General features: G+C 43.0%; 2 protein-coding genes across 2 annotated transcripts; both read left to right on the top strand.

Annotated features, from left to right (window-relative positions):
- The first annotated feature begins 973 nt into the window (after positions 1-973).
- tap1 (transporter 1, ATP-binding cassette, sub-family B (MDR/TAP)) lies at positions 974-9991 on the top strand. The gene is made up of 13 exons (XM_079165345.1): positions 974-1111; positions 1557-1889; positions 2632-2896; positions 3398-3512; positions 4344-4474; positions 5168-5373; positions 5567-5764; positions 5907-6035; positions 6197-6391; positions 6489-6662; positions 7517-7676; positions 8640-8776; positions 8866-9991. Exons 1-13 carry the CDS (start codon positions 1055-1057, stop codon positions 9094-9096), a joined length of 2331 nt encoding a protein of 776 aa, XP_079021471.1. The 5' UTR covers positions 974-1054; the 3' UTR covers positions 9097-9991.
- A 712-nt stretch (positions 9992-10703) lies between these two features.
- On the top strand, positions 10704-22723 carry brd2b (bromodomain containing 2b). The gene is made up of 12 exons (XM_079165105.1): positions 10704-10831; positions 13616-13883; positions 14767-14904; positions 15692-15836; positions 16101-16261; positions 17150-17647; positions 17913-18041; positions 18164-18409; positions 18516-18781; positions 18974-19296; positions 20522-20656; positions 21074-22723. The coding sequence occupies exons 1-12, from the start codon at positions 10800-10802 to the stop codon at positions 21202-21204; spliced, it is 2472 nt and encodes an 823-aa protein (XP_079021231.1). The 5' UTR covers positions 10704-10799; the 3' UTR covers positions 21205-22723.
- The last annotated feature ends 360 nt before the right edge of the window (positions 22724-23083 follow it).

Below are 23083 nucleotides of genomic sequence, written 5' to 3' on the forward strand. Positions count from 1 at the left end.
TCCTGCCCTCACAGTTTAATGTCACAACACATTAAGTCTTTATTTAAATTCCAGCTGTAGATCCAAAAGTAAAAATATAGTAGGCCTATACTTGTGTATACTTACTGTTCCATAGACTACTACTGATTGGACCGGCCCGATGAGTGATGGTTTGGCCCAAAAACCTTGATAGATAGACAGACAGATATATAACTTTGTAAAACTTTACTCAACAAAACAATGTGCAGGAAAAACAGTCAAGGCTAACAGCAACAAATAGAGATAAAAAACGCCATACTGTAGACAGAAATAAGCTTACGTTAGGGGTTAATTAACCTGTTTTCCCTTAAAATTAAATGAAAGTGGAAATATAGATACTGTATGTTTACATAATAATAAACAAACAGACAGAAACAAAACTGGAGGACTGAAATAAAGACATAATGAAACCTTGGTTAAAACAAAATAAATTGGAAAATCAATAAAAACAACTCTCGTACTGTTCAGTTCAAATCTTTAATAAACCATAAAAATACAGCAGGCATCTTAAAAATCATAAAAAGAAGACAACAAAATATATATTCTTAAAACATTACAAATGCACCTGTAATACCTAAACCCATTAATAACATAAAGGAGGTAATTGAATTTACATGAACAGATGTGGTTTAATACACATAAAGTCTGCAGTTACATGATGTCGTCACATGGTGTCGCTGTTGGACTGTTTATAAATAGCCCACGTTCCCACCAACTAACGTTATATCATATCACCACCACGGGACTGTATTACGTGCAACACACCTTCTCTTTTTACTAGAGTTTAAGCAAGCAGGGGTTAAAAACATCCACGTTATTTCTTAAATCTTAAAATAAGTGTTATCCCTCCTTTGTCTTCGTCCGCCATTGTGTGCAGACGTAAAAAGGGACTTTCCACTATAAAAGGAGAGTCGATAACTTCAGTTACTTTCGGTTTCAGTTTGACAGACGGACGCATATCAGCTCGGTCGACGTTGGAACGAGCAGCGGGTCACTAACGTTAACGTTCGTTAGGGGAAACATAACGTCGTCGGTTATGTTGTCAGACTTAATGGAAAACAAAAATACAACTCGGGCTTGTCGAAAAGGAAACGTAAGTTGAATTTAAACGACAAGCTAAACTCGGCTAAGCTACTGTACTTACTGTAGCACATTGTTGCCCATTGTGTTGCCCATTTGGACTTAACGCTAATAATGCTGAATGGTAATACTGTGTTGTTTAGTGTCGCTGGTGTTTCTGTGTGTGTCGTTTTCTTTATTGGCTTGCTGTCAAACCGTTTCAAAGAAATCAGATGTGTAGATGAAAATGAAAGTAAAGCGGAATAACCTCTGCTGCAAGTGAAAGTAAATTATCCCCATGCAAGACATGCAAGTGCAACTTATTAGCTGATCTTATATAGTTAGTTCCGTGTTCTACACGTTTCTGCCAACAGTTAGTATCCATCTTTCCTGTTTTGCAGGCTTCTGTGAGTCCCCTCACTGAAACCTGAGTGTGCCTGTAGACCTGACTGACCCTGCCTGTCCCTTTTTATTTGCAGAACATGTGCATTAGGCAGAAGATGAGCTCCTTCTCCCCCCTGCTCTTCGTCTGCCTGGATGTGTGCGTGGTGAACGCCATCCGCTTGGTCCAGCTCTCGCCTCTCCTCCTCCCCCATCCCCTCCTCACCCTGTGGGGAGGAGGGCTGACCAGGGCTGGCCTCCTCGCCCTCCTCACCCTCACCTCGCCCGGAGGCCTGCCGTGGATGAGCAGCTTCGAGGGGCTGCAGAGCTTAGGGGTCCTTTGCTTCCACTTCCCGGTGTACACCACTCTTCTCTGGGCGCTGGGGATGCCCACCGCGGAGGAACTGTGGGGGTGGCACTCCTGGCAGCGGGTGGGTGGCTGTGTTTGAAACTAATTTAGTTGCAGTTTGGATCACATTGATATAACAGCAGGGACTTTTCTTAACACCTTTCCAGACTTCAGAGTAGCTTCGTTCCTCAGGCGGTGGGACTCTTTAATTCATCCTCCACCCTCAACATATATTATAATTATTCTTGGTGTGTCTCCAAATCCGCATTTCGTTGCACAACCCTGTTGTACAATGACAATAAATAACCCTCATCAGGGCCCATGATGCATTGTGTTTATGTGCTGGAGAAAAAAGTGGAAAACAAACGTCACCAAACTAATGATGTGGAACTGGCAAAAGTGCTTTGCTCAAGTGCATTTAGCAGCACATAGTTGTAGTATAAATAAGTGCAACTTTTGAGGTACTTTCTGAGTTTCTTCAGTTCATGTGTATTTACTACATTTCAGAGGGAAATATTGTACTTTTCAAAATCCACCTGCTACAGTCTTCAAATATATTTTACAGTACTACATGGACTACATAACAAATACTTTCACTTTTGATACTTCAAGTATATTTTATTTGTTTGTTTTTGTAATAACGTTGTTGAGCCTGGAACAGGAACAAGACTGAAACCAAAACCAGACCAGTCTGAGGAGATCCAGAAAGCCACCATTTTAGAAATGTTATCGCTTTTTAATCCGAACATTTGTCCGAATCATTTGAAGCATTTCATTTCACATTCTTCTGGATTTGTGTAATGAACCTGTGATCTGTCTTGCAGGTGTTACAGGGTTATGTTGTGACGACAGTGGCGTGGCTCTACTGGAGTCGATACGTGTCGTCTCTTTTGCTCTCCGGGGGCCGATACGTCTCGTCTCTGCTGACGAGGGCGCTCTCTGAGGGGCCCAAAGAGAAGCCCAAAGAGGGGCCCAAAGAGGGGCCCAAAGAGGACACCAGTGCGTCTCTGAAGAGGCTGATGGGATACATGCGGCCGTATCTCGGGCGCATTGTTTCTGTGCTGTTTCTCGTGATTCTTTCTTCTTATGGTACGTGAGACTTGAGTGGGAACTTTACTTAAGTGTTCTTATGAAACTGCAGTTCCTGCTGTGTTGTGTGCAGCTTCACTCACCAAGTAGACGGTGTTGATTCAGAGTAATCCGTTTAGAATTGAGTACAGCTTATTCAAAACTTACCTCTGCTATGAAATACAAGCAGAACTCAAAGCGCAACACTTTTGGTTGCTGATACTGAAAATATGGCGGCCATTTGTAGTCACTTTATATTCTGAGTAATTGAGATTCTATGCAGTTAAACGTCAGCTTGATAATAAATGCTGGGATACTTCTCCTCCCGAGACTTCACAGATTTACTTTGTGTGTTTTTCATCTGGCTCTTTGTCAGTTTAATCAATTTGTGCATTCGTTTCGGATGTTGACTTTTAAGTTGAAGCAGAGCGTTTTGAAGCTCGGAAAGACCAAGCTTCATATTTTAGATTGACAGTTGTGTCTCCCCAAATATATTGTGATCGTGTGATCTTCTGACCTCAGGCGAGATGGCTATTCCTCATTACACTGGTCGTGTGGCTGACTGGATCACAAATGAAGAAGCACCGGATGCGTTCATAGAGGCCATCAGCTTCATGACGCTGATGACTATTGCCAGGTAATGCAACCTTTGTAAAAAAAAGTGAGGCGAGGCAAGTTCATTTATTTAGCACATATCAGCAACAAGGAAATTCAAAGCACTTTACAACATCAAAAACATCGAGACAAAGTGCAGAAGAGACGCAATTTATATTTTAAATGAAATTATAACGTTTAAAAACTCTGAATAAAATCAATAAAAAAATGCACAGAAACTGAACGTTGCCTCTGCATGTTTAGTGTTGCAGGCCTGTCTCAGACAACCTGAGAGGTCTGGACGTTCATAATGTAGCAGAAGATCAGAGAACGTTACAGTAGTCAAGTCTACTGAAGATGAAAGCATGGACACCTTTTTCACCTTTTTCTCAGACTGAAGTCTCCCCCTGAGACATATGTGCTTTAAAGAGTTGTGCGAGGTAGTTATCAGTTGACAAAGGTGCATCACCTACTGTAGATGTCAGTCGTTTGGAGAAACAGAAAGGAGTACCGGCACGAGAGCAAAGCAATGTAGTGCTGTGGACGGGGACAGCGGCAAAACGTACTTCAGCCACCCTAAAAGAAAAGCTCACCTAAAACAAGCGTCATTTTGCAGCCAGACAGCCGTTTCTTTACGGGAACTGAACTGAAAGTAAATCTAATCTCAACTCTCTTCAAACCCACCAGACTCCATTAACAAAAGCAGTCTAGAAAAGGTTTACTTTCAGTTTAGTTCCCCGTCGTAAAATATCTTAAACTATTGCTTTTACTTTGTTTGAATGCAAGACTTGACTTGTAACAGAGCATTTCTACACTGTGGTATGACTTTTACTTCAGTAAAAGGTCTGATTACTTTCTCCCGCTCTGGTTTCAGTGCTGTGCTTGAGTTTGTAGGCGACCTGATTTACAACGTCACCATGAGCCTCGTGCACACCTCAGTGCAGGGAGCCGTCTTCCAGGCCGTGCTGAAGCAGGAGATTGCTTTCTTCGATGCCACTAAGACCGGTAAATCATGTGAAAATGACTCAACAGGCATCTTTTAAAAGAAAGAGTGTCGTGTACAGTACACTAGGTCTTCATGAATAAATCATAAACCTGCTTTTATCCTTTCGAGAGAGAGCAAACTTATCTTTTTATCAAGGCGAGGCTCAGTTTCCTATTGTGGGTAAAAAAATAAATAAATCACGTAGCCGACAGAGGGGGGCAATATTCTGAGAAAATAACTTGAATATTCTAGTCAAGTATAGAAAAAAAAAGTAGCAAATTTACGCAAAAAAATCATAAATTTGCCAGATTATAGAGTCACAAATTTGGAAAGATAGTGGAGAACATTTATTCTATTTTTCATTAACACGGTTTTGCACTATTTTTCCGAGTTTTTTTCTTGTACATTTTCGACTGTTTAAACGTGCACAATTTGTGATGTTTTTCTTGTAAATTCGCTTGTAAATTACTTTTTTCATTGTTACTATATTACTTTTATGACTCTTGGAAAGTTCTCAGAAAGAGAATATTACACCCTTCCACTGACTCTTCAATTATTTTATAAATCTACAATCACCCTTTTTTGCTGTCGTAGTTTATACTCGACAGAATTTGTGTGGGCTGGTGAAAATCCAGAATATGCAGGATTTTAACAACATCTTCTTTAACTGTAACTTCTTTGACGTGGCTAATAATGCACTTCTCTTTCCTCAGGTGAGCTGGTGTCCCGTGTTACCACTGATACCAACGATATGAGCGAGGCGCTGAGTGAGAAACTGAGTCTTGTGATGTGGTACACGGCTCGGTTTGGCTTCCTCTTGTACTTCATGGTGATCCAGTCTTGGAAAATGACCCTGCTCACCTGCATGGGACTGCCCATCATCTGGTTCATACCCGAGTTCACCGGAGACTTCCACAAGGTAAAGAGGAACTTCCCTAAACGTGGAGCATTTAACAGCTGGACACTGTTAAAAAACAGTTGTTGTACCTTCCACAATGTAACATCATCATGACAAAATATTTCCAGTGCAGCTATGATCATGGCCCATGTCCATCCGTCATGTTTTGTCACAAATTCATTCTGTTTTTTTTTCATTTGCATCCGTGTTTCAGGCCATTGCTGCAAAGGTTCAGGAGTCGCTGGCTAAGGCCAACCAGGTGGCCACAGAGACCTTCTCCTGCATGAAGACAGTGAGGAGTTTTGCCAACGAGGACGGTGAGACAGAGAGGTACAGGCGGCGGCTGGACGACACGTACGCCCTGAACAAAAAGGAATCGCTAGCTTATGCAGCCTCGACCTGGGCGAACAGCGTGAGTTCAATACAGATCTGGATTATAAAGTGTGCAATGATTTCTGTGTATGTCTGTGAGTGTGAGCCAGTGGGGGTTAAAACAACGAATATTGAATATTATTTAATGTATTTCTTTTCATTTGTAACTCATTGTCTCCCAGATGACCACCATGGCCCTGAAGGTGTGTATTCTGTACTATGGAGGAACCCTGGTGACCAGAGGGGACGTTAGCAGTGGAGACTTGGTGTCATTCGTCCTCTATGAGCTGCAGTTTGCCTCCGCTGTTGAGGTGAGCCACACGCCAAGATAAAGGGAATAAGCTTGAATATATTATTATGTCCGTGCACTGCAGCCACTAAGGCAGGAATTGCAAGTGGCTGATGTTTTGTTCAAAAAGTAATTTAGTCAAATTGAAAGAAATGGCCTCATTCTACCACCTCTCTCCTCCAGGCTGTCATGCATTATTACCCGGCGGTGAAGAAGGCAATTGGTGCCTCTGAGAAGATCTTTGAATATTTGGAACGCATACCACAAATACCCCCAGATGGCTATTTGGCCCCCGAAAATCTTGAGGGACGCATTCAATTCAAAAACGTTACGTTTTCCTATTCTGGCACGACAAACGAAAGCAATCTGGTGCTCAAGGTATGTATTTGTTCTTATCTCCAGTGCATTCATTGAAATATTTAGGATTGAAATACACAACTCTTTACCTGTTCACCCTATTCCTGTCTTCTACCAGGACGTGTCTCTGGAGATAAAGCCAGGCCAGGCCACGGCCCTTGTGGGGCTCAACAGGTCAGGGAAGTCCACCTGTGTCAAGCTGCTGGAGAGATTCTACCAGCCCCAAGCAGGGGAGATCCTACTGGATGGGAAACCACTGCAACGCTACAAAGACCAGTACCTACACGACAAGGTAGGTTGTTTTTTCTATTTTGTACTTGAATATTTTAATATTCTAATTTGACTTGCAGTGAGCACAATAGTAGGACGCTTCTAGGAGTGGGTTCACATGTTGTTTGTGTTTTGCACACAGGCAACGCTATGCATTTTGGCGAGAAGCACTGAATGCAAACATAACTTTTAATGTTTTTTTATTTTTTATTTCAGAAGAAAACGCCACAGGGCTCCTTTATTAAAGCTGCATTAAGAGATGTTTGGCCACTAGGTGGCAGAACGACTAACAAAGTAACAGAAAAGGTCCTCATCAGCTGCTAAGCTGTTGTCCTAAAGCAGTCAAATCTCAGTTGATCATGTTAAAGAAAACAAAAGAAGTTTAAATCGCTGATAGATCAATTTGTCCCCATGAAAAACAGCACGTTATAACTTACATTTCCTAAAAACAAACATAAAAGACTACAAGGAGCTTTTTAGTCTTTTAGGACATTTCCTTTGGGATGCTGAGAGGGTTTGAAGAACTCTTCTATCCAACAGCTTTTTTTAAACTTAGCATCAAGAAGCTTCAGTACTCTCTCTTTGTTTGGATTGTGTGAGTGAGTTAGTGAAAGGGCTTCAGTTATTGTACCACAAACATTGATTAAAGTCAAGATGTGAATAAGAGACCATAAAAAGAACATGAGATGAAAGTAGCTCCGAGCTGTACAATGATGATGATGTAAGGAAGGTGAATCACAGTTCGTTGAAAGCTCTTGAATGTCGTATTGACACTTACTAGCACTCATTGCCCGGTTGTATTCTGCTGTTGTCCTCATTGTAAAGCATTCTCAGAGTCAGCTGTGACAGCGTCCTCTTCATCCTGTTTGTTTATAGATCGCTGTGGTGAGCCAGGATTGTGTGCTGTTTGCTCGCTCTGTGCGGGAGAACATCAAGTACGGCTGCGAGGACGCTTCTGATGAGGATATGCACGCGGCTGCCAGGCTGGCGAGTGCCCACGACTTCATCATGGAGCTGTCAAGTGGCTACGACACAGGTTCGACCCACAAACCCAATCTATCAGAATGAATCCTAAAGTGGGTGCTTGTTACTTCCTGGGGGGAATAAAATGTATTTTTCATTATCTCAGCCTGGTGAACGCTGATCGCTCGCGCGTGTTTGTGAGTCAGAGTGCCCCTCTGTGTCTGTCCACGGCTAGTCTCGCATTCTGCTGCACCAAAGAGCAAAATATGTTGTGTGGCCAGTTACAGCTGCACGATCGAGGAACCTTTTCTGGAAAAAGAAAATAGACCCGAATCCTAAATAAACGGTTCCAAGTCGTGGTTACGCCTAACCAGAGCTGGCGTGTACATCTGCATAGATTAAAACGTATCGGTTGTGTTAGATATGTGAGTGAAAACCATGTCTGATACACTTGTGGTGATCTGCACTCTACTGAGTGCACCTTTCTAGTTGTGATTATAATACTTAGGTGTTTGCACAGTGATAGAATGGGTGCCTGTGATGGTGCATTTCTTAGTAGTGGGAGGACTGTTTTTTTAACTTTGTCTAGCTACCAGGGTATCTGCAGGTCTTGAAAACCTTCAATATCATCACTGCCAGCTACAGTAGCAGGAAGCTCCCTTTCTCAAGTTTTAGCTTAAAGACTTCAATGCATTTGTCATTTTGAATTGGCTAATCCTTCCATCTATTTTCTATTATTGAAAGAATGTGATTCAAAAGCAAATATTGTCCCTCCTGGTTTTCCGTCATACTTTGGCTGGTATGATTGTAAAACATACATTAAATTGCATTCTATGCGGTAATATAAAGATACTAAATAATCTGAAATTGAACTTAGTGAACCCTGCAAAACCCTACGAACAGTAGAGGAAGGGCAGATGGATTTGATTATTGGCCTTGTGATTTTTCTGAATGCAAAAAAAAAAAAATCACCAAAACAACTCACCGTTCCCCAAAAATGTCCATAAACTCAACAGTATGTCTTTCTGTCGGACAGATGCTGGGGAGAAGGGAGGCCAGGTGTCTGGAGGCCAGAAGCAGCGCATTGCCATTGCCAGAGCTTTGATCCGACGTCCTAAAATCCTGATTCTTGACAACGCCACCAGTGACTTGGACGCAGAGAATGAATATCAGGTCGGTTATTCTTCTGAGTTTCTCACATTTCGCTAATTATTTCCTCCCGTATTCCACATGTGACATCAAGTCATAACTGTACTCAACAGGTCCACCAAGAATTGCTAAACCAAGCCAACAACTGCTCCGTGCTGCTGATATCCAACAAGATGAATGTCGTAGAGAAGGCCGACCATATAGTTGTCCTCAGCGACGGGATTATAAAGGAGGAGGGCCGCCACGAGGAGCTGATGCAGAAAGGCGGTCTTTATGCTGATCTGGTGAAAAAAGCAGAATGCGGCTTTCACCGTAAAGAAGAGGAGACGAATGGTACACACTGATACAGCGCATTGCCATTAGGGGCGACTGTGGCTAAGTGGATAGCAGGGTCCTTCAATCAGAGGATCGGCGGTTCGATCCCCGGCTCCTGCTCTGCTAGTTGCATGTAGATGTGTCCTTGAGCAAGACACTTAACCCCAAAATTGCTTTAGATAAAAGCGTCTTCTGTAATGTAATGTAATGATACAGGGCCTAAAGGCCCAAGAAGCAGGCGAGTTACAGGAAGGTTGCTGGTTAAAAGTCCAGACTTAAAGGGTCAACATTGCCCACAATGGTCCACAACTAGAGATACAGTATTTAAGGGATAGCTTCCATGGTAGAAATGATATGACAGTTGAATCATTCCTTGCTAATTATCATCTTATTTCCAAACCAGCTCTTTTATGCCGATAGATGTGAAGAGAGGATCACACACTCCAATGCTTTTTACACTTTGCAAATATAGATGTGGAAGAGTTCAGTCAGATAGAATAGAGGTGTTTTATTTTTGCAGTATTTAAGATGTATTTAAATCTTTGTATTATTCTTGCTGTACTTTCCCTTGTATTGATCATTCTTGACTTATTGAGCAAAATAATGCTTTTCAGATCTACTCTGAGTGAATCTCAATTTATGGAGAAATATTGTTTTTATGTACTGCAAGTTGTTGCAGGTGATTGTTGGTTTGTTTCCGCCTTTATTTGATTTTTCTTTTATTATTCAGAAGTTGTTGTTTTTTGTTCTTTTCTTACAATCTCAATTGTAAAGATATTGCGTAGTTTTCTGCTATTTGATTGTGTTTGCACTAAAAGGGAGTTCTCCAAAGTTTGAGAGGAGAATCTCAGTTCGGGCTTGAAACTCAAAATTTGTAATAAAACTGAACCTTGTGAGTCTCCCAGCTTTATGGGGGTACAGTCATACGTCCCTGGAGTGTTCCTTTAAATACTGTGACCTGCACCAGATGACATATACATTGTCAAAGGGTCTTTATTGATAGCTTATCTCTGCATTAATGTCAGAACATTACAGTTACTTCTAAAGTGCATGGCTCTAACAGCTGTGGGGGTTCCTGGTGGCAGCTTGTGGGAAGTGTTGCTTTAAATACAGAATCTCTCGGTTGAAACGCCTGAAATATAAAGCTCATATATGTCTAACGGCATATCACATAAAGGGATGTCCAGCTAAATGATTGGCCACATATTCCATGCCAAAACAACGGTTAGTATTTTCATAATCTCCATACAAACGACGATTTACCACCAATGTAAATCTGAAGGGTTTTTTAAGGCAGAGAGGACCTGCACCAGCAACCCCAAACACTGCAGATAACATAACACATGACATCATTCCCTGCAGACAGAATGACGCGTGTCTGTCAAAAGTAAAGCCGTAATAATGAATACTTAGAAGCCAAAATCTAAAAACTGAATAAATCCATTGTTTTCAAACATGGCAGAGTACAACATGTACGGAACCAGGGAGGTGCTTGGCTATGTGCTCAAGTTTGACAGACGTGTGGTCGCAGCCAATAAGAGCGCAGAGTCACCCCTAACGTGACCGGAAATACGCGTCACTGCCACGTCGTGGGTTTATATAGCGTCAAGCGGAAGCGGGAAGGCGCCATTTCATTGCGGAGTTGTGCACAGTGGACTTTCGGTGGAAGTGCAGCGTCAACAGAACAACACAAATTTGGATTTGTAATAAACACTCCGCCTTCTTCTGCCCGATGGAAGCGGCCGTCAACCTGCATCACGACAGGTAAAAAGCCCCGCAGTCATTTTGAGCAATGCCCCCGATAGACGGAGGAAAAACGTAACGTAAAAATATCACCACAAAACGTTAGCTTACGTTAGTTAACGTTAGTTACCGTTAGCCTCACGACAACAACCGCTAGCTTGACAGCTGCAGCCCCGGCTTTCTGTCCGTTGGTTTCATTCATCGCCCAGACACCTCTGCTAATGCTAATATCGAGGTTCACGTGACTATCTCGCAAGGTATTAACTGGTAGTAAATATTACCCAGCATGCATATTACACACAGCGTGTGCTAATGCAAATAAAGCAGCCCTAAAATGAACTGATCAGTCAGTCATTGTTGCAGTCCCGGTGACGCTTAGCTGTTAGCTTAGCTTCAAGGCTACTGTACCGGTGATTATTATACGTTTGTATGCATGTGGCGAAATTACTGGGATCCACCAAGCAGGCTAACAGTTTGACCTTTTTATTCTAAAGATGCACCGTTGAATGAAGATGTCTTGTTTTTATATAAAATCGCTTACCGCCGTCCTAGTGTATGTCATTGTGAAGCAGTGTTTACAAACAGCGAGGGCGGGGCGTCAGAACCACGCGATCACCGGATGTCAGGGTTTAAAATCCAAGGAGTCTTGACTTTTCTTTAATTGTCTTAATTCAATTGTAAAGATATTGCGTAGTTTCTGCTGTATGCGTATTAATGTTAATGCATGTTGTGTAGAAGAAGCGTTGATTCAGTGCAGGTTGACACAACGAAGCTGCATTAGTGTTAATAACACAATAGTATGTTATGAAATAAAGAAACACCATAAAGACTCAAGTGACTTTATATATCATTGAAGATAATATATATATTCATGACTCCATTTTTTCCCCAACAGTGTTATGTTTTAAACATGCATTGTTGACTTTTAAACACTGTCAACTGTTTGCCAGAGCTTGTTTTTTTTTAATCATCTTGTTTTTTGTCGTGTTTAAGCCACATTGGTGAGCTCTGTGGCTCCTTTGGGGTGTTGTGGTAAAACAATGATTTTAAAGAGTTATTACCTTTTTTGTCTGTGGTGAACCGACATGTTGCTTTGGTGCACCCGAAAATATTAAGCAGAAACACCCACAACAAAAAGAGATTAAAAACAACTGGAAAAATATATATATATATATATATATATATACACAGCTAATTTGCAGTTACATTACTTGATTCGTATTCCAAAAAAGCTTAAGTCTTCAAATATATTTGTCTGTAAGTTGATACTGAAGTGTATTCACCACACAATGGCTCCTGGTACTTTTCTCAATGCTAATGCATTCAGCCGTTGTTTGTGTTGCTGGGATTCTGACTGATACACACACAGTGAGTGTGTCAGTGGGGCAAGTGTGTGTCCTGAACTCCGGGGTGAGATTTACCTTCTTAACTGTGTGTTAATAGCGATGTCATCTTTTCCATAACAAAAATGTTATGAACAAATGTCCAGCCACTGATCCTGTTTGGAGTGTTAAACCATAAGATAATGTTTTGTTTCAAACTTAAGTCAAGTAGATAAAGGAATACTTCTCACCCTCCATTTGTATATCAAGTACTCACCTTGTGTTACCTTCAATCCTTGAAGAAATCTTGCCTCTATGGTTAACGGAGTAACCAATAAACGGGGGAGAATCTTGTTGAATTGAAGTAAATGAGGTCCGTGTTCAACAACAGCAAAACCAAAAGTTTACAAACTTGAGACTGTTTGTTCATAAGTTTTCTTCAAGTATTCAAGGTAACACCGGGTGAGTAACTGATATACGAATGGTCATTTTGTGGATAACGTGTACCTTTTTAAATTAAGGTCCCTAAGTACATCACAGGGTAGGTATTTGGGAATTCATATCCAAAATATTTTACCAACTGCATTAACATTTTCCCGGTATGTCCTTATCTTTGTACACTTTCAGAAAATGTGCCTTTGGTCAGCCTACGTGCTTTCACACAGCCTCCAACGGTTTTGTTGAGCAGCAAGTTTCCTTCTTTCTTCCCTGTGTGTTTATGAGAAAGCAAGTTCAATTCTTCCAGCAGAAATCTCTACATACTAGTGACTTGAGTGATTTAGCTTTCATGTAGATTCCCCCCAAAGCTTGGTCGGAAGCAGAGAAGACCCGAGGCCCCTTCTGTTTGTATCCGTTTACAATCACAGTATCTGAAGTATCATCTGGTTCAGACCTCATCGCTTTTGTCAACAGCCTTTGAAAAATACAGAGATTCATTTCATTTCAGGCATGGAGTTGATGTTAAACCTTATTATTTTACCCATGATTTATGATATATTTATGAGCCAAAGTAAAAAAAACAACAACCTGCTTCTTATCACCCAGCCATATTATGAGTGAATGTTTGTTAGCTGGTGAGGAGCCGTGCGACGGCGGTTCCCATGACTGTGCTAAAAGTAGCAGCCCGTTGATAGAGTCTAGTTTCCTAGAGGACGGTTCACTGACTGGCAGTCCAGAGCCATAGTTTCACAGGTCGAGGGTCGCGTGAATGAAGCATGCATGTACAGTCTGCGCCTTTTGACATTAGCAGATTTTACATGAGTGCATGCGTTCATGGGAGCAGGTGGGAAGTTCGGTGAATCGATGGCAAAGATGTCAAAGGTCAAACAGCACAGTTAACTTAAAGTGCCATTTCCTGTCAAAATGTCAATCACTGTTATCGATTTTAATTAATCTCTCTCTGTCTCCTCCCCATCCTCTCTCTGGCTCCTCCCCGTCCTCTCTCTCTGGCTCCTCCCCTCCTCTCTCTGGTCGGGTTGTCCAGTGGCGGAATGGACCAACACAGTAGTTCGGGAAAACGCATTCGCAAGCCCTCCCTGCTCTACGAGGACTTTGAGAGCCCGTCTCTGCCGCTCACGATGCCTCAGGGTCCTCCCGTCCCACCACAGCCCGCGGTGAACGATCCCAGCCGGCCGGGCCGCTTGACCAACCAGCTGCAGTTCCTCCAGAGGACCCTGATGAAGTACCTGTGGAGGCACCAGTTCTCCTGGCCTTTCCGTGAGCCGGTGGATGCCTACAGGCTCAACCTGCCGGTGAGTTACGACTGAAACACGTTCACTTTCATTTTGTCGAGTTTGATTTATGTTTCTGCAACTCATTGCGGTGCCTGTAGTTCCTCATCTCTTTGTATAATTCACTATACACAAGCAATACATCTTTCTAACGGGCGACTACCGCAAGAATGGATGCAGTCAACATATTAACTGCTGCTTCATGTAGGCCAGGCCTACGTGTTATGATGAAATTAGATTAATTCTTTATTTATCTATTGAATTGAAAAAAACATTAATCACAGTAGAATGTTATAACTTTTAACCTGAAGCCTTCAATGTGTTGAGGAGCTGCAGCGTTGATTCATGGACGAACTGAAAGATACATTTACCGCTTCACAACTTTACTTTTAATTTCTTCTCTGCTCCCATCGCCGAACTGCTCTCAGCGCAGCCACTGTCTCTCTCTCTCTCTCTCTCTTTGTCTCTCTCTCTCTCTCTCTGTCCCCCCCCACTCGCTACACACTGAGCTGTTCCCCAAAAGGAGCTACGCTACTCTTACAATAATGTTATATGTAAACCTGCGGATCGCACGTAAACCCGTCCGTGGCCATTTTCACACAGCTGTGCTGCGAGCATCAAGTTTTTTTCTTCATCTACTCTCATTCAGACATGTCACGTGGAGCGTAGGGCAGCGTCTGTGCACACAAAGGTGTTTCCGACCCTCTTGATGGCGTCGTGTAAAAAAAAAACGTTCTTTATTGCAGCTTTTGCGTTTTTTTAAATGGCATTCTCCTCTTGAATACAATTAACGTCTCAGCCTGAGTTCAACATGCTCCACAAGTCCTGGTTTCATTTCTAGAAAAAATAAAAAAGGCTCTACACATGTTTCACTCCTCCGTCTATTGTTCTGCCTTTTTTTCAGGATTACCATAAAATCATCAAACAACCCATGGACATGGGAACCATCAAAAAGCGCCTGGAGAACAGCTTCTACCGCAGTGCTAGTGAGTGCATACAGGACTTCAACACAATGTTCACCAACTGCTACATCTACAACAAGGTAGGTTAAAAGGTACAAAACAGATCTTTATCCATCGTGTTTTCCCCTCTCGCTGCAGCCTTAATAAGATGGCACCACTCTCTCTCACAGCAGGAATAATACAGGGTTATTTAAAGCTCAAGGCTCTCGGGACAGGTCCAGACCCAGGTCTAGACCCAGACCCAGACCCAGACCCAGGTGTTCTCTCAGGGGTTTTCTTAACAGTGTGAGAGAGGGAACGTTTTTCAACCTTTTCTTGATTACCCGTAAGAAAACGGTCATCCAACACTTTGCATCTGGGATGTTTTTCCTACGTAATAACACAAGAGGGAAAATGAAACTGCTGCCTTTACAGATTTAGTGCAGATTCATGACCACATTATTTTTTTACAAATCAGACAACTGCTCTGGAGATGTAAATCCAGGTGTCTTGGTCAATGGGTGTCTAAGTGGTAGATGTAGATGCAGAGAATCCCCAAAACTTTGATTCTATCTTAGCATCACCGAAGATTTCACCATAAGCTTCATCCATATATCACTGTTTTTACATTTCATTTGTAATATGTCAGAATAAATGACAAACCTGAGGACAAGTTGCAAGTATTTGTGAAGTTTTGTCGAGCAAATGTTCGGTATAAATATTGATGTTTTAACTCTGCTGCTGAATTAATCAGCTAATCATTAAAACTGATTAAAAAGTATATTGAAATGAAATCAAATGAATGTCAAAAGAACTGTTCTGTAGCTGAACTGTAATGGCATCTTTTCAGTGTGCTAATGTTTTTTTATTTATTATTTCCTTTGCTAGCCGACGGATGACATCGTGCTGATGGCTCAGCCCTTAGAGAAGATCTTCCTCCAAAAAGTGGCCCAGATGCCCGAGGACGAAGTAGAGCTGCCTCCTCCAGCTCCTCGAAGCAAGAACGGCCGAGGAAGAGGCCGCAAGTCTAGCTGTAAGTTAGAATTTAAATGACGCTGTTTCTATTGCTGTTGTTGTTGTTTTGTTCACTACTAGAAGAAACGTTTTGTTAAGACTTCCACGCTCACATGCAGCTCAGCGGTGATACTAAATGTCTTCCTTTTGATGCATCATGTAAAAGTAGCGTTAATGGTTGAAGCCACGTAGAAAGCCGCGCACGTCTCCAGTGATTCTAGACAGAACCGGTCGTTCTGTGGCTGAATTCCATCACTAATGTTGAATATTCATGTCTCGCCAGCGAGGGCTCAGCAGGTGCCGGCGGTGTCCCAGTCAGCCTACTCCCCGTCTTCCTCGGACACGGGCGAGTCCATGCTGGCCAGCTCTCCCCAGACCGTGGTGACCAAAAGCCTGCCACCGGCCACCATCATGGGCCTGCCTCCTACACAGCCCACAACCAAGGTAGATGGAACAATCTAGTGCTGCACTGAATAGATTGAAGCTTCATTCATAACGTTGGCATTCGAATGCTGCTCAGCTTCTTTTTTTTTTTCTTTTTCTTTTTTTTTTTCTGCATTTCCATTCATTCAGTTGCAGATAAAGATCATGCTGCACTATTGTTATTAGCATGACATTATTTTTATAATTATATTCCAGTGGTAAGCTTACTAGAAAAGGTTCAGGCGGGCGGGTGACGAAGCAGCGTTCCAAGTTATTTATTGATAACTTAGAAAAACATGGCCTCCTCTCCCCCTTCTCTTCACCTCTCTCTCTCTTTGTCTGTCAAACACACAGCGACTGCCACCGCGCTCAGTCCTCTAGCTGTTTTTATGTTGGCAAAACTGATGGATTATATTCTTTAAATAAAGTTGATTAAAAAAAAAAAAAAAGGAGTATTTTTTTTTTGTTGAATCATTTTGTTTAAATTGAGGATTTTGTTCCGGGATTTTTTTTTGAATGGTGATGACGTCATAAATGATGATGATAGATATTCGTAAAGATCAATAGAAGCTTTGAATGTAAAAAACAACAACAACATTCGGTACAGCCCTACAACAAAAGAGTGTCTGGTCGTCTATACATGTATAATAAAAGTCAAACAAGACCAGTAAGTGAGGATTTATTATGTTCAATTAATATTCTCTACAAAAACACAAATGTCCAGAAACATTTAGGCATCTTGAAAGTCAGAAGCAATACAGATATGAGTGCCTATTGTGAAAATAAAATATCAAAATATTCAGCATTTTTGTTGTAGGAAAAAAATGTGTTGAATTACAAGTATGAAAGGGATTGGAATAAAGCCACAATACTGAGTATATTGTGACTTCCAACCTCCTTTATTTGTAGAAAAAAGGTGTAAAACGTAAGGCAGACACCACCACCCCCTCCACCATGGGCTTGACTGTGGGCATGTCGGGACCAACGCACATGGTGGGCTTGGGGAAAGGAGGCCACGGGGGTCAGGTCCACGACACCTCCATGCACACCATCTCCTCCATGGGGGGCATGGGCCTGGAGACCCCACCTGGGATGGGCCTGGTCAGGAGCCCCGGAGGTCCCGTCCTGCTCCAGCCGATGATGGCAGGCGGCGGACGCAGAGTGGGCAGCGGGCGTCCCATCAAACCCCCCAAGAAGGACTTGCCTGACTCCGTGCAGGCTCAGCCCTCTAAGAAGAGCAAGCTCAGCCCTCAGCTGAGGTACTGCAGCGGGCTGCTGAAGGACATTTTGTCGAAGAAGCACGCTGCGTACGCCTGGCCTTTCTACACGCCTGTGGACGCAGCTGCACTGGGACTCCACGACTATCATGACATCATTAAGTGTCCCGTGGACCTCAGCAACATCAAGGTGACTCCTCATATGCCTTTAACATGTGGAAAGACTAATGGACCATTGTTAGAGCTCCTATTGTGTTGCTGATTACACAGCAAAGTGGTTTTAGATCTCTTAATGTCCTTATTTTAAATCTTAACACACTGTGATGATGAACACAGAGGCATTGGGGCTGAAAATATGCAGTGTATTGCAAATTATTAAGAAACACAAACGCTGATGAAACCTCCTGAAGGTGCGGTTGAAGCTCTAAAGTTGTCCTCTCCTGTCTCTTCATCAGAGGAAGATGGACTGTCGTGAGTACAGGGACGCGCAACAGTTTGCCAGCGACGTCAGACTCATGTTCTCCAACTGCTACAAGTACAACCCACCGGACCACGATGTCGTGGGCATGGCCCGGAAGCTGCAGGTGAGCCCAGCTGTCCTAACCCTCCCGTTGGGATAATCGCACTGAAACAAAAAGGGCAGCGGGCTGTGAGGAAACTCTTTTCTGTGACGGTTAATTTCTCTCTTGATTTGGGCCGTCCCCAGGATGTGTTCGAGTTCCGTTTTGCCAAGATGCCAGACGAGCCGCACATGGATCACACAGCGATGTCGCTGAGTGGCCACCCGACGTCCTCCTCGTCCTCCTCTTCCTCCTCCTCGTCCTCCTCGTCCTCCACCTCCGAGAGCGAGCCCAGCAGCGAGAGCGAGGAGAGCGAGAGCAGCCCCAACTCAGACAGCGAGGAAGAGCGAGCGAACCGCTTGGCTGAGTTACAGGACCAGGTGTGCACACAAGTAAGTCCCCCCCCCCCCCCCGGTACTTCTTATTCATCCGGGTCTCCAAAAAGGGTTTTTTCACAACAAGCGTTAATTCATTGATTTTTTTTTCTTTTCCAATCAGCTCAAAGCCATGCACGAGCAGCTGGCTGCCCTCTCCCAAGGCCCCATCATCAAGGCCAAGAAGAAGAAGGAGAAGAAGGACAAAAAGGAGAAGGAGAAGGAGAAGAAGAAAAAGAAGAAGCTGGAGAAGCGCAGTCGAGCTGTCAGAAGCCGAGCGGACTCTGAGGAATGGAAGATGCCCGGCAAGATCCTGAAAACAAAGTCTGCCAGAGCAGGCGGCTCCCAGCCCAAGAAGAGCCAGGGGAAGAAGAGTAACAAGAACAGCAAGTTAGTAGTCAAGTACCCACCGCAGCAGATTAGCATCAAACTGCTCCTCCTCTTCACATCAAGAGTTTTTTTAAAGCTTGTAAATGTAAAATAACACACAAACATAATCGTTTATCTTTAATAGGAATATGTCAAGCAGCTGACAATGATGGCCTTCTGTCCTGACTGTCTCACTTCCTCTTGATTCTGCAGGACCACAAAGAAGCCGTTCTACCCTCCTCCTCCTCCGCCCACCTCCATGCTGCCGCACTACGACTCCGAGGAAGAGGAGGAGATCGTGCCCATGTCCTACGACGAGAAGCGCCAGCTGAGCCTCGACATCAACAAGCTGCCGGGGGAGAAGCTGGGTCGCGTGGTCCACATCATCCAGTCCAGGGAGCCGTCACTGAGGGACACCAACCCGGAGGAGATCGAGATCGACTTTGAGACGCTGAAGCCGTCAACGCTGAAGGAGCTGGAGCGCTACGTCATGACCTGTCTGAGGAAGAAGCCCCGTAAGCCGTACGGCGAACAAGGTAAATGAGACTTTTGCAGCTAAAATGTATTTCTCTGTGATCGATTCGCTCGTTTCAACCGTTGGAATGAAAACCTGTCAAATACAGCGGAAAGATTGGCTTGGGCGGGTAAACGTTCACTTGCCACCATGGCAGATATTAATAGTATTTTTAATTTAAATCAAAAATAGTCCGGGATTCGGGTTACATGATATATTCCATATTTCTTCTGGCTCAGTGTTAACAGTTCTGAAGCGTTTTACATAGATTTCAGAAGTACGTTGTGTGGTACAGCTGTAAGACAGACAATACTGACTGACACTTGACTTTTGTTTGGTTTACACAGAGCTCAGACCAGCCAACATCTATTTATTTATTACTGACGATCTCACAGTCTAATTGTCTCAGTGAGTGGAAATTGTGGTCATGATGTAAAGGATCGTTCATAAATAACAACATTGCTGTTTCATAATAAAAGAATAGGCCTACGTTTATTAATCGGAGCACTCTCATAAGAACGTAGCGCTGTTAGAGCGCTAGATATATTTTGAATTTATGAACCATTCTCTAAAAATCAGCTGGGGGGGGTGGGGTGCAAAACAGCTGTTTGTGTTGCTGTAACAGCTGTTGGCGGCTTGCGTCTCTGTCTCTAGTTGACTGTCCGTCCTCTTCCCTGTCGTTTCCCTTCTGTCTGTGGACCGCAACAATGTGGAGAATGGAATTAGGACGGAAAGTTCCATTTACAACCACGAAAAAAGCAAACCGGATGAGAAACCGTGTCTCTCTGTCATCAGTGCTACGGACAGCGCCGCGACTCCAAACACAAACAAAACACACAGCGCTGTGCATTATTCTGAAGCGAGATTTGTTGAACTAGCCATTAAAACAACCTGCTTAGTAGTAATAATAATACTAAGGCATGCTATGTTGTTTTCTCAGCCAGTTAATGCACCTGACTTTGTTTCCTCAGTGCGTCTCAGTGACACACAGAAGGGAGAGGAGGGCTCGTTTTCCTCCTGAGTAAACACTGCTGGATAAGCTCCTTTAACAGTGATGCGGAAAGTTGATTATGCATCTGCTAAGTTGGTGTGTAGAGTCTGGCAGCACAGCGCTTGGTTGGGTCGCATCATGCGACTGAATTAGCTATGCCAACCCGGTGTTCTGCAGGGTTTCCTAAATCCCAACTAGCGACCGCATGACCGCGTGGACCTCTGGTCTCTAAAAACAACGCTGTCGTCTTTTTCAGCCGCAGCAGGAAAGAAAGGCGGCGTGGTGAAGTCTAAAGAGGAGCTGACTCTGGAGAAGAGGAGGGAGCTGGAGAAGAGGCTGCAAGATGTCAGTGGGCAACTCAATTCTGTCAAGAAACCTGCGAAGCCTAAAGGTGAGCCTAGCATCCTTACCCTCCTCGTGCACACCACACGCACCTTCAAAGTTGCTATTTAGATGTGTCGTCTGAGCTCAGCAGCCTGCAGCTCACTTGAAGTGTCGCTAATTCTTTGTCACGTAATGCGAAATATTAAGTGAAACATGAAGAATAAAGGGATTTTGATGAAACATCACTACTTTAAGATAAGATTTGCTTACTTTTCCTGATAGAAGCGTTCTTCACACATGATTAGTTCAAAGACCGTTGGAAATCCGACTACAAGTTCTTTTCATACAGTTTCTGGTAAAATGTGTAATGTTGGCCATTTAAAGAAAACGTGCCTTTTAAACCTGCCGGTGATGAGAGGGTTAACAGTTCTCTACCTGGTGTGTGTGCGTATTTATTTACTCCTCTTTATTGTTGTGTCCTCAGTGGAAAAGCCCAGCGCTGTGGAGGCTCACGCCCAGCCGGCGCGCCTCAGCGGCAGCAGCTCCAGCTCCGACTCATCTTCCTCCTCCTCCTCCTCCTCGTCCTCAGACACCAGTGATTCAGACTCTGGCTGAGATCCTCGGCACGGGCTAAAGAGAGAACACACTAATAACTCAGGGACTAGGGCTGGCCCCCGGACACACACCCTGAGACGGTAGTGGGCTGAGATATTAGACACCGTGGCGAAAAAACACTCCAAGTGGACTCGTAAAAAGTTCTGAATGAGGAGCTGACGGATGTGAAACAACATCTCGGTGGATAATCGTAGAAAAGAAACACTAAATGCCTTGGTTTCCCCCTCCTCCCCTTTTGTAAATACTTGTACAAATTTATGTTTCTTTTATAAAGAAGAATTTTATGGTGATCCCCCAAAGAGGGAAGCGGAGTAATTAAAAAAAAAAAAAAAAAACAGGATGTGGAAAGACGGGCCTTACTCCAGATGTGATCAGGCTGGCCTCACGCTGCGTCCTCTGTGGTGAGAGAATGGAAGAGTGTTTATTTATTTGTGTTCTTCACCAACATTTCCTCGGACGTTACTGGAGTTTGAACCAGCAACCTTTTGTGGTCACAAGCCTTGCTTTTCTATCACCTGGCCTCCTGGCCACGCTTCACTTTTAGATCCACCCCCTTAGACTCGGCCTTAATCCTCCAGACTGTTGATAACGGTTCGATTATTTGGAAAAGTAATTTAAAAAAAAAAAAAAAAAGCTTGTAATATTCCTACTGAGCAGTTTGTGGTATCTGCCACTTTTCAGGGGGAAGTTTGAAGTCTGTTACAGTTTGAGCTCTGGATCATTCCTCCTTTATGTTTACACACGTTGAATCTCAGTCTGAGTTTTTACAGCATGTAGCTCTTGTCGTTTGAAAACACAGTGGGTTTATAGTACAGTATAGAAATGGCTTTACGTACTGTAATTACAGTCTGCAACGAAGTAACACAATCATTCAATTTGTAATGATTTTGATGGCTGCGCTGATCTTTAAAAGAGCAGCCGGTGTTCTAAATGTGACACTATTTGTCTTCAGTATTTAAAAAAAAAAAAAAATCAGCTCTTTGCTGTTCAACTTGGATATTGTTCTCAACATTTCTCCTCATTACGTCCGACTGTATCTGAGGTGTGCGTTTTATTTGATAGGAGCTGAACACTTCTGGGCTTCTGAATGTTGTCCGATCACAGTGCGGGTTTCTAGTTTCCACATTGACCTCCTGAACATGTGACGTGTTGCATCTGTAGCACTTAGAAACTCAGCGGCGGGTTTCTTAAAGAAATCTGCTCTGCACTTACTGGAGCACATGGCGTTGACTGAATAACGCCACGAGTGTCCCCATAAAGAGAGGACCAAGTCCTCACAGCCCCCATGCATAGTTGAAGCTATTGTTGAATGTTCAGTGAAAGAATATATGCTTGTATATACTTCAACTGTATTTGCTGTTGCACAAACTATTGTATTTCTGCTGTTCAGTCTTTCCTTTCTTTTCCTTTTTTTTACATGCTGTTACTTCTCATTCCAGTTCACTGTCTTAGTTGTTTCCTGATGAGCGTCTCTCTGAAGCAAACCTTTCATTTGACAAGTGTGTTTATTAAAATATTCTCTTCTGTACAAACGCTTTGAGTTTTGTCTGGGATCAGCGGGAGTGTGACTCTTTATATTTCCCTAAATGTGAAGATAATCTGCTTTTATTTATTTTATCTCGAATTTGAATATTTTAGATTTGTTATAACTGTTGTTCTTTGTAACAACACCACTATATACAAATACATATTCTGTAGCAATACACTGAAGTATGATGTGATATACAATTAACAGAGCTTTAAAAACACATGATAATCACTGATAACTTGGATACGTCATGTTAAACAGATGTGCCCAACTTGTTCCATTTCCTCCAGAGTGTGACTCTAATTCTCCTCCACTAGGTGGCAGCAGTTCCTCAGGTCATAAACCCATTGA

The sequence above is a fragment of the Pholis gunnellus genome (genome assembly GCF_910591455.1).
Source record: "Pholis gunnellus genome assembly, chromosome: 8".
NCBI classification, from domain to species: Eukaryota; Metazoa; Chordata; class Actinopteri; order Perciformes; family Pholidae; genus Pholis; species Pholis gunnellus.

Coding starts and splice junctions, on each gene's coding strand:
- tap1 (XM_079165345.1), top strand. CDS start 1,055: ATGTTGTCAGACTTAATGGAAAACAAAAATACAACTCGGGCTTGTCGA. Junction 5,374..5,566: donor TCACCGGAGACTTCCACAAG/GTAAAGAGGAAC, acceptor TCCGTGTTTCAG/GCCATTGCTGCAAAGGTTCA. Junction 5,765..5,906: donor CCTCGACCTGGGCGAACAGC/GTGAGTTCAATA, acceptor ATTGTCTCCCAG/ATGACCACCATGGCCCTGAA.
- brd2b (XM_079165105.1), top strand. CDS start 10,800: ATGGAAGCGGCCGTCAACCTGCATCACGACAG. Junction 17,648..17,912: donor TGGACCTCAGCAACATCAAG/GTGACTCCTCAT, acceptor TCTCTTCATCAG/AGGAAGATGGACTGTCGTGA. Junction 18,410..18,515: donor AGGACCAGGTGTGCACACAA/GTAAGTCCCCCC, acceptor TTTTCCAATCAG/CTCAAAGCCATGCACGAGCA.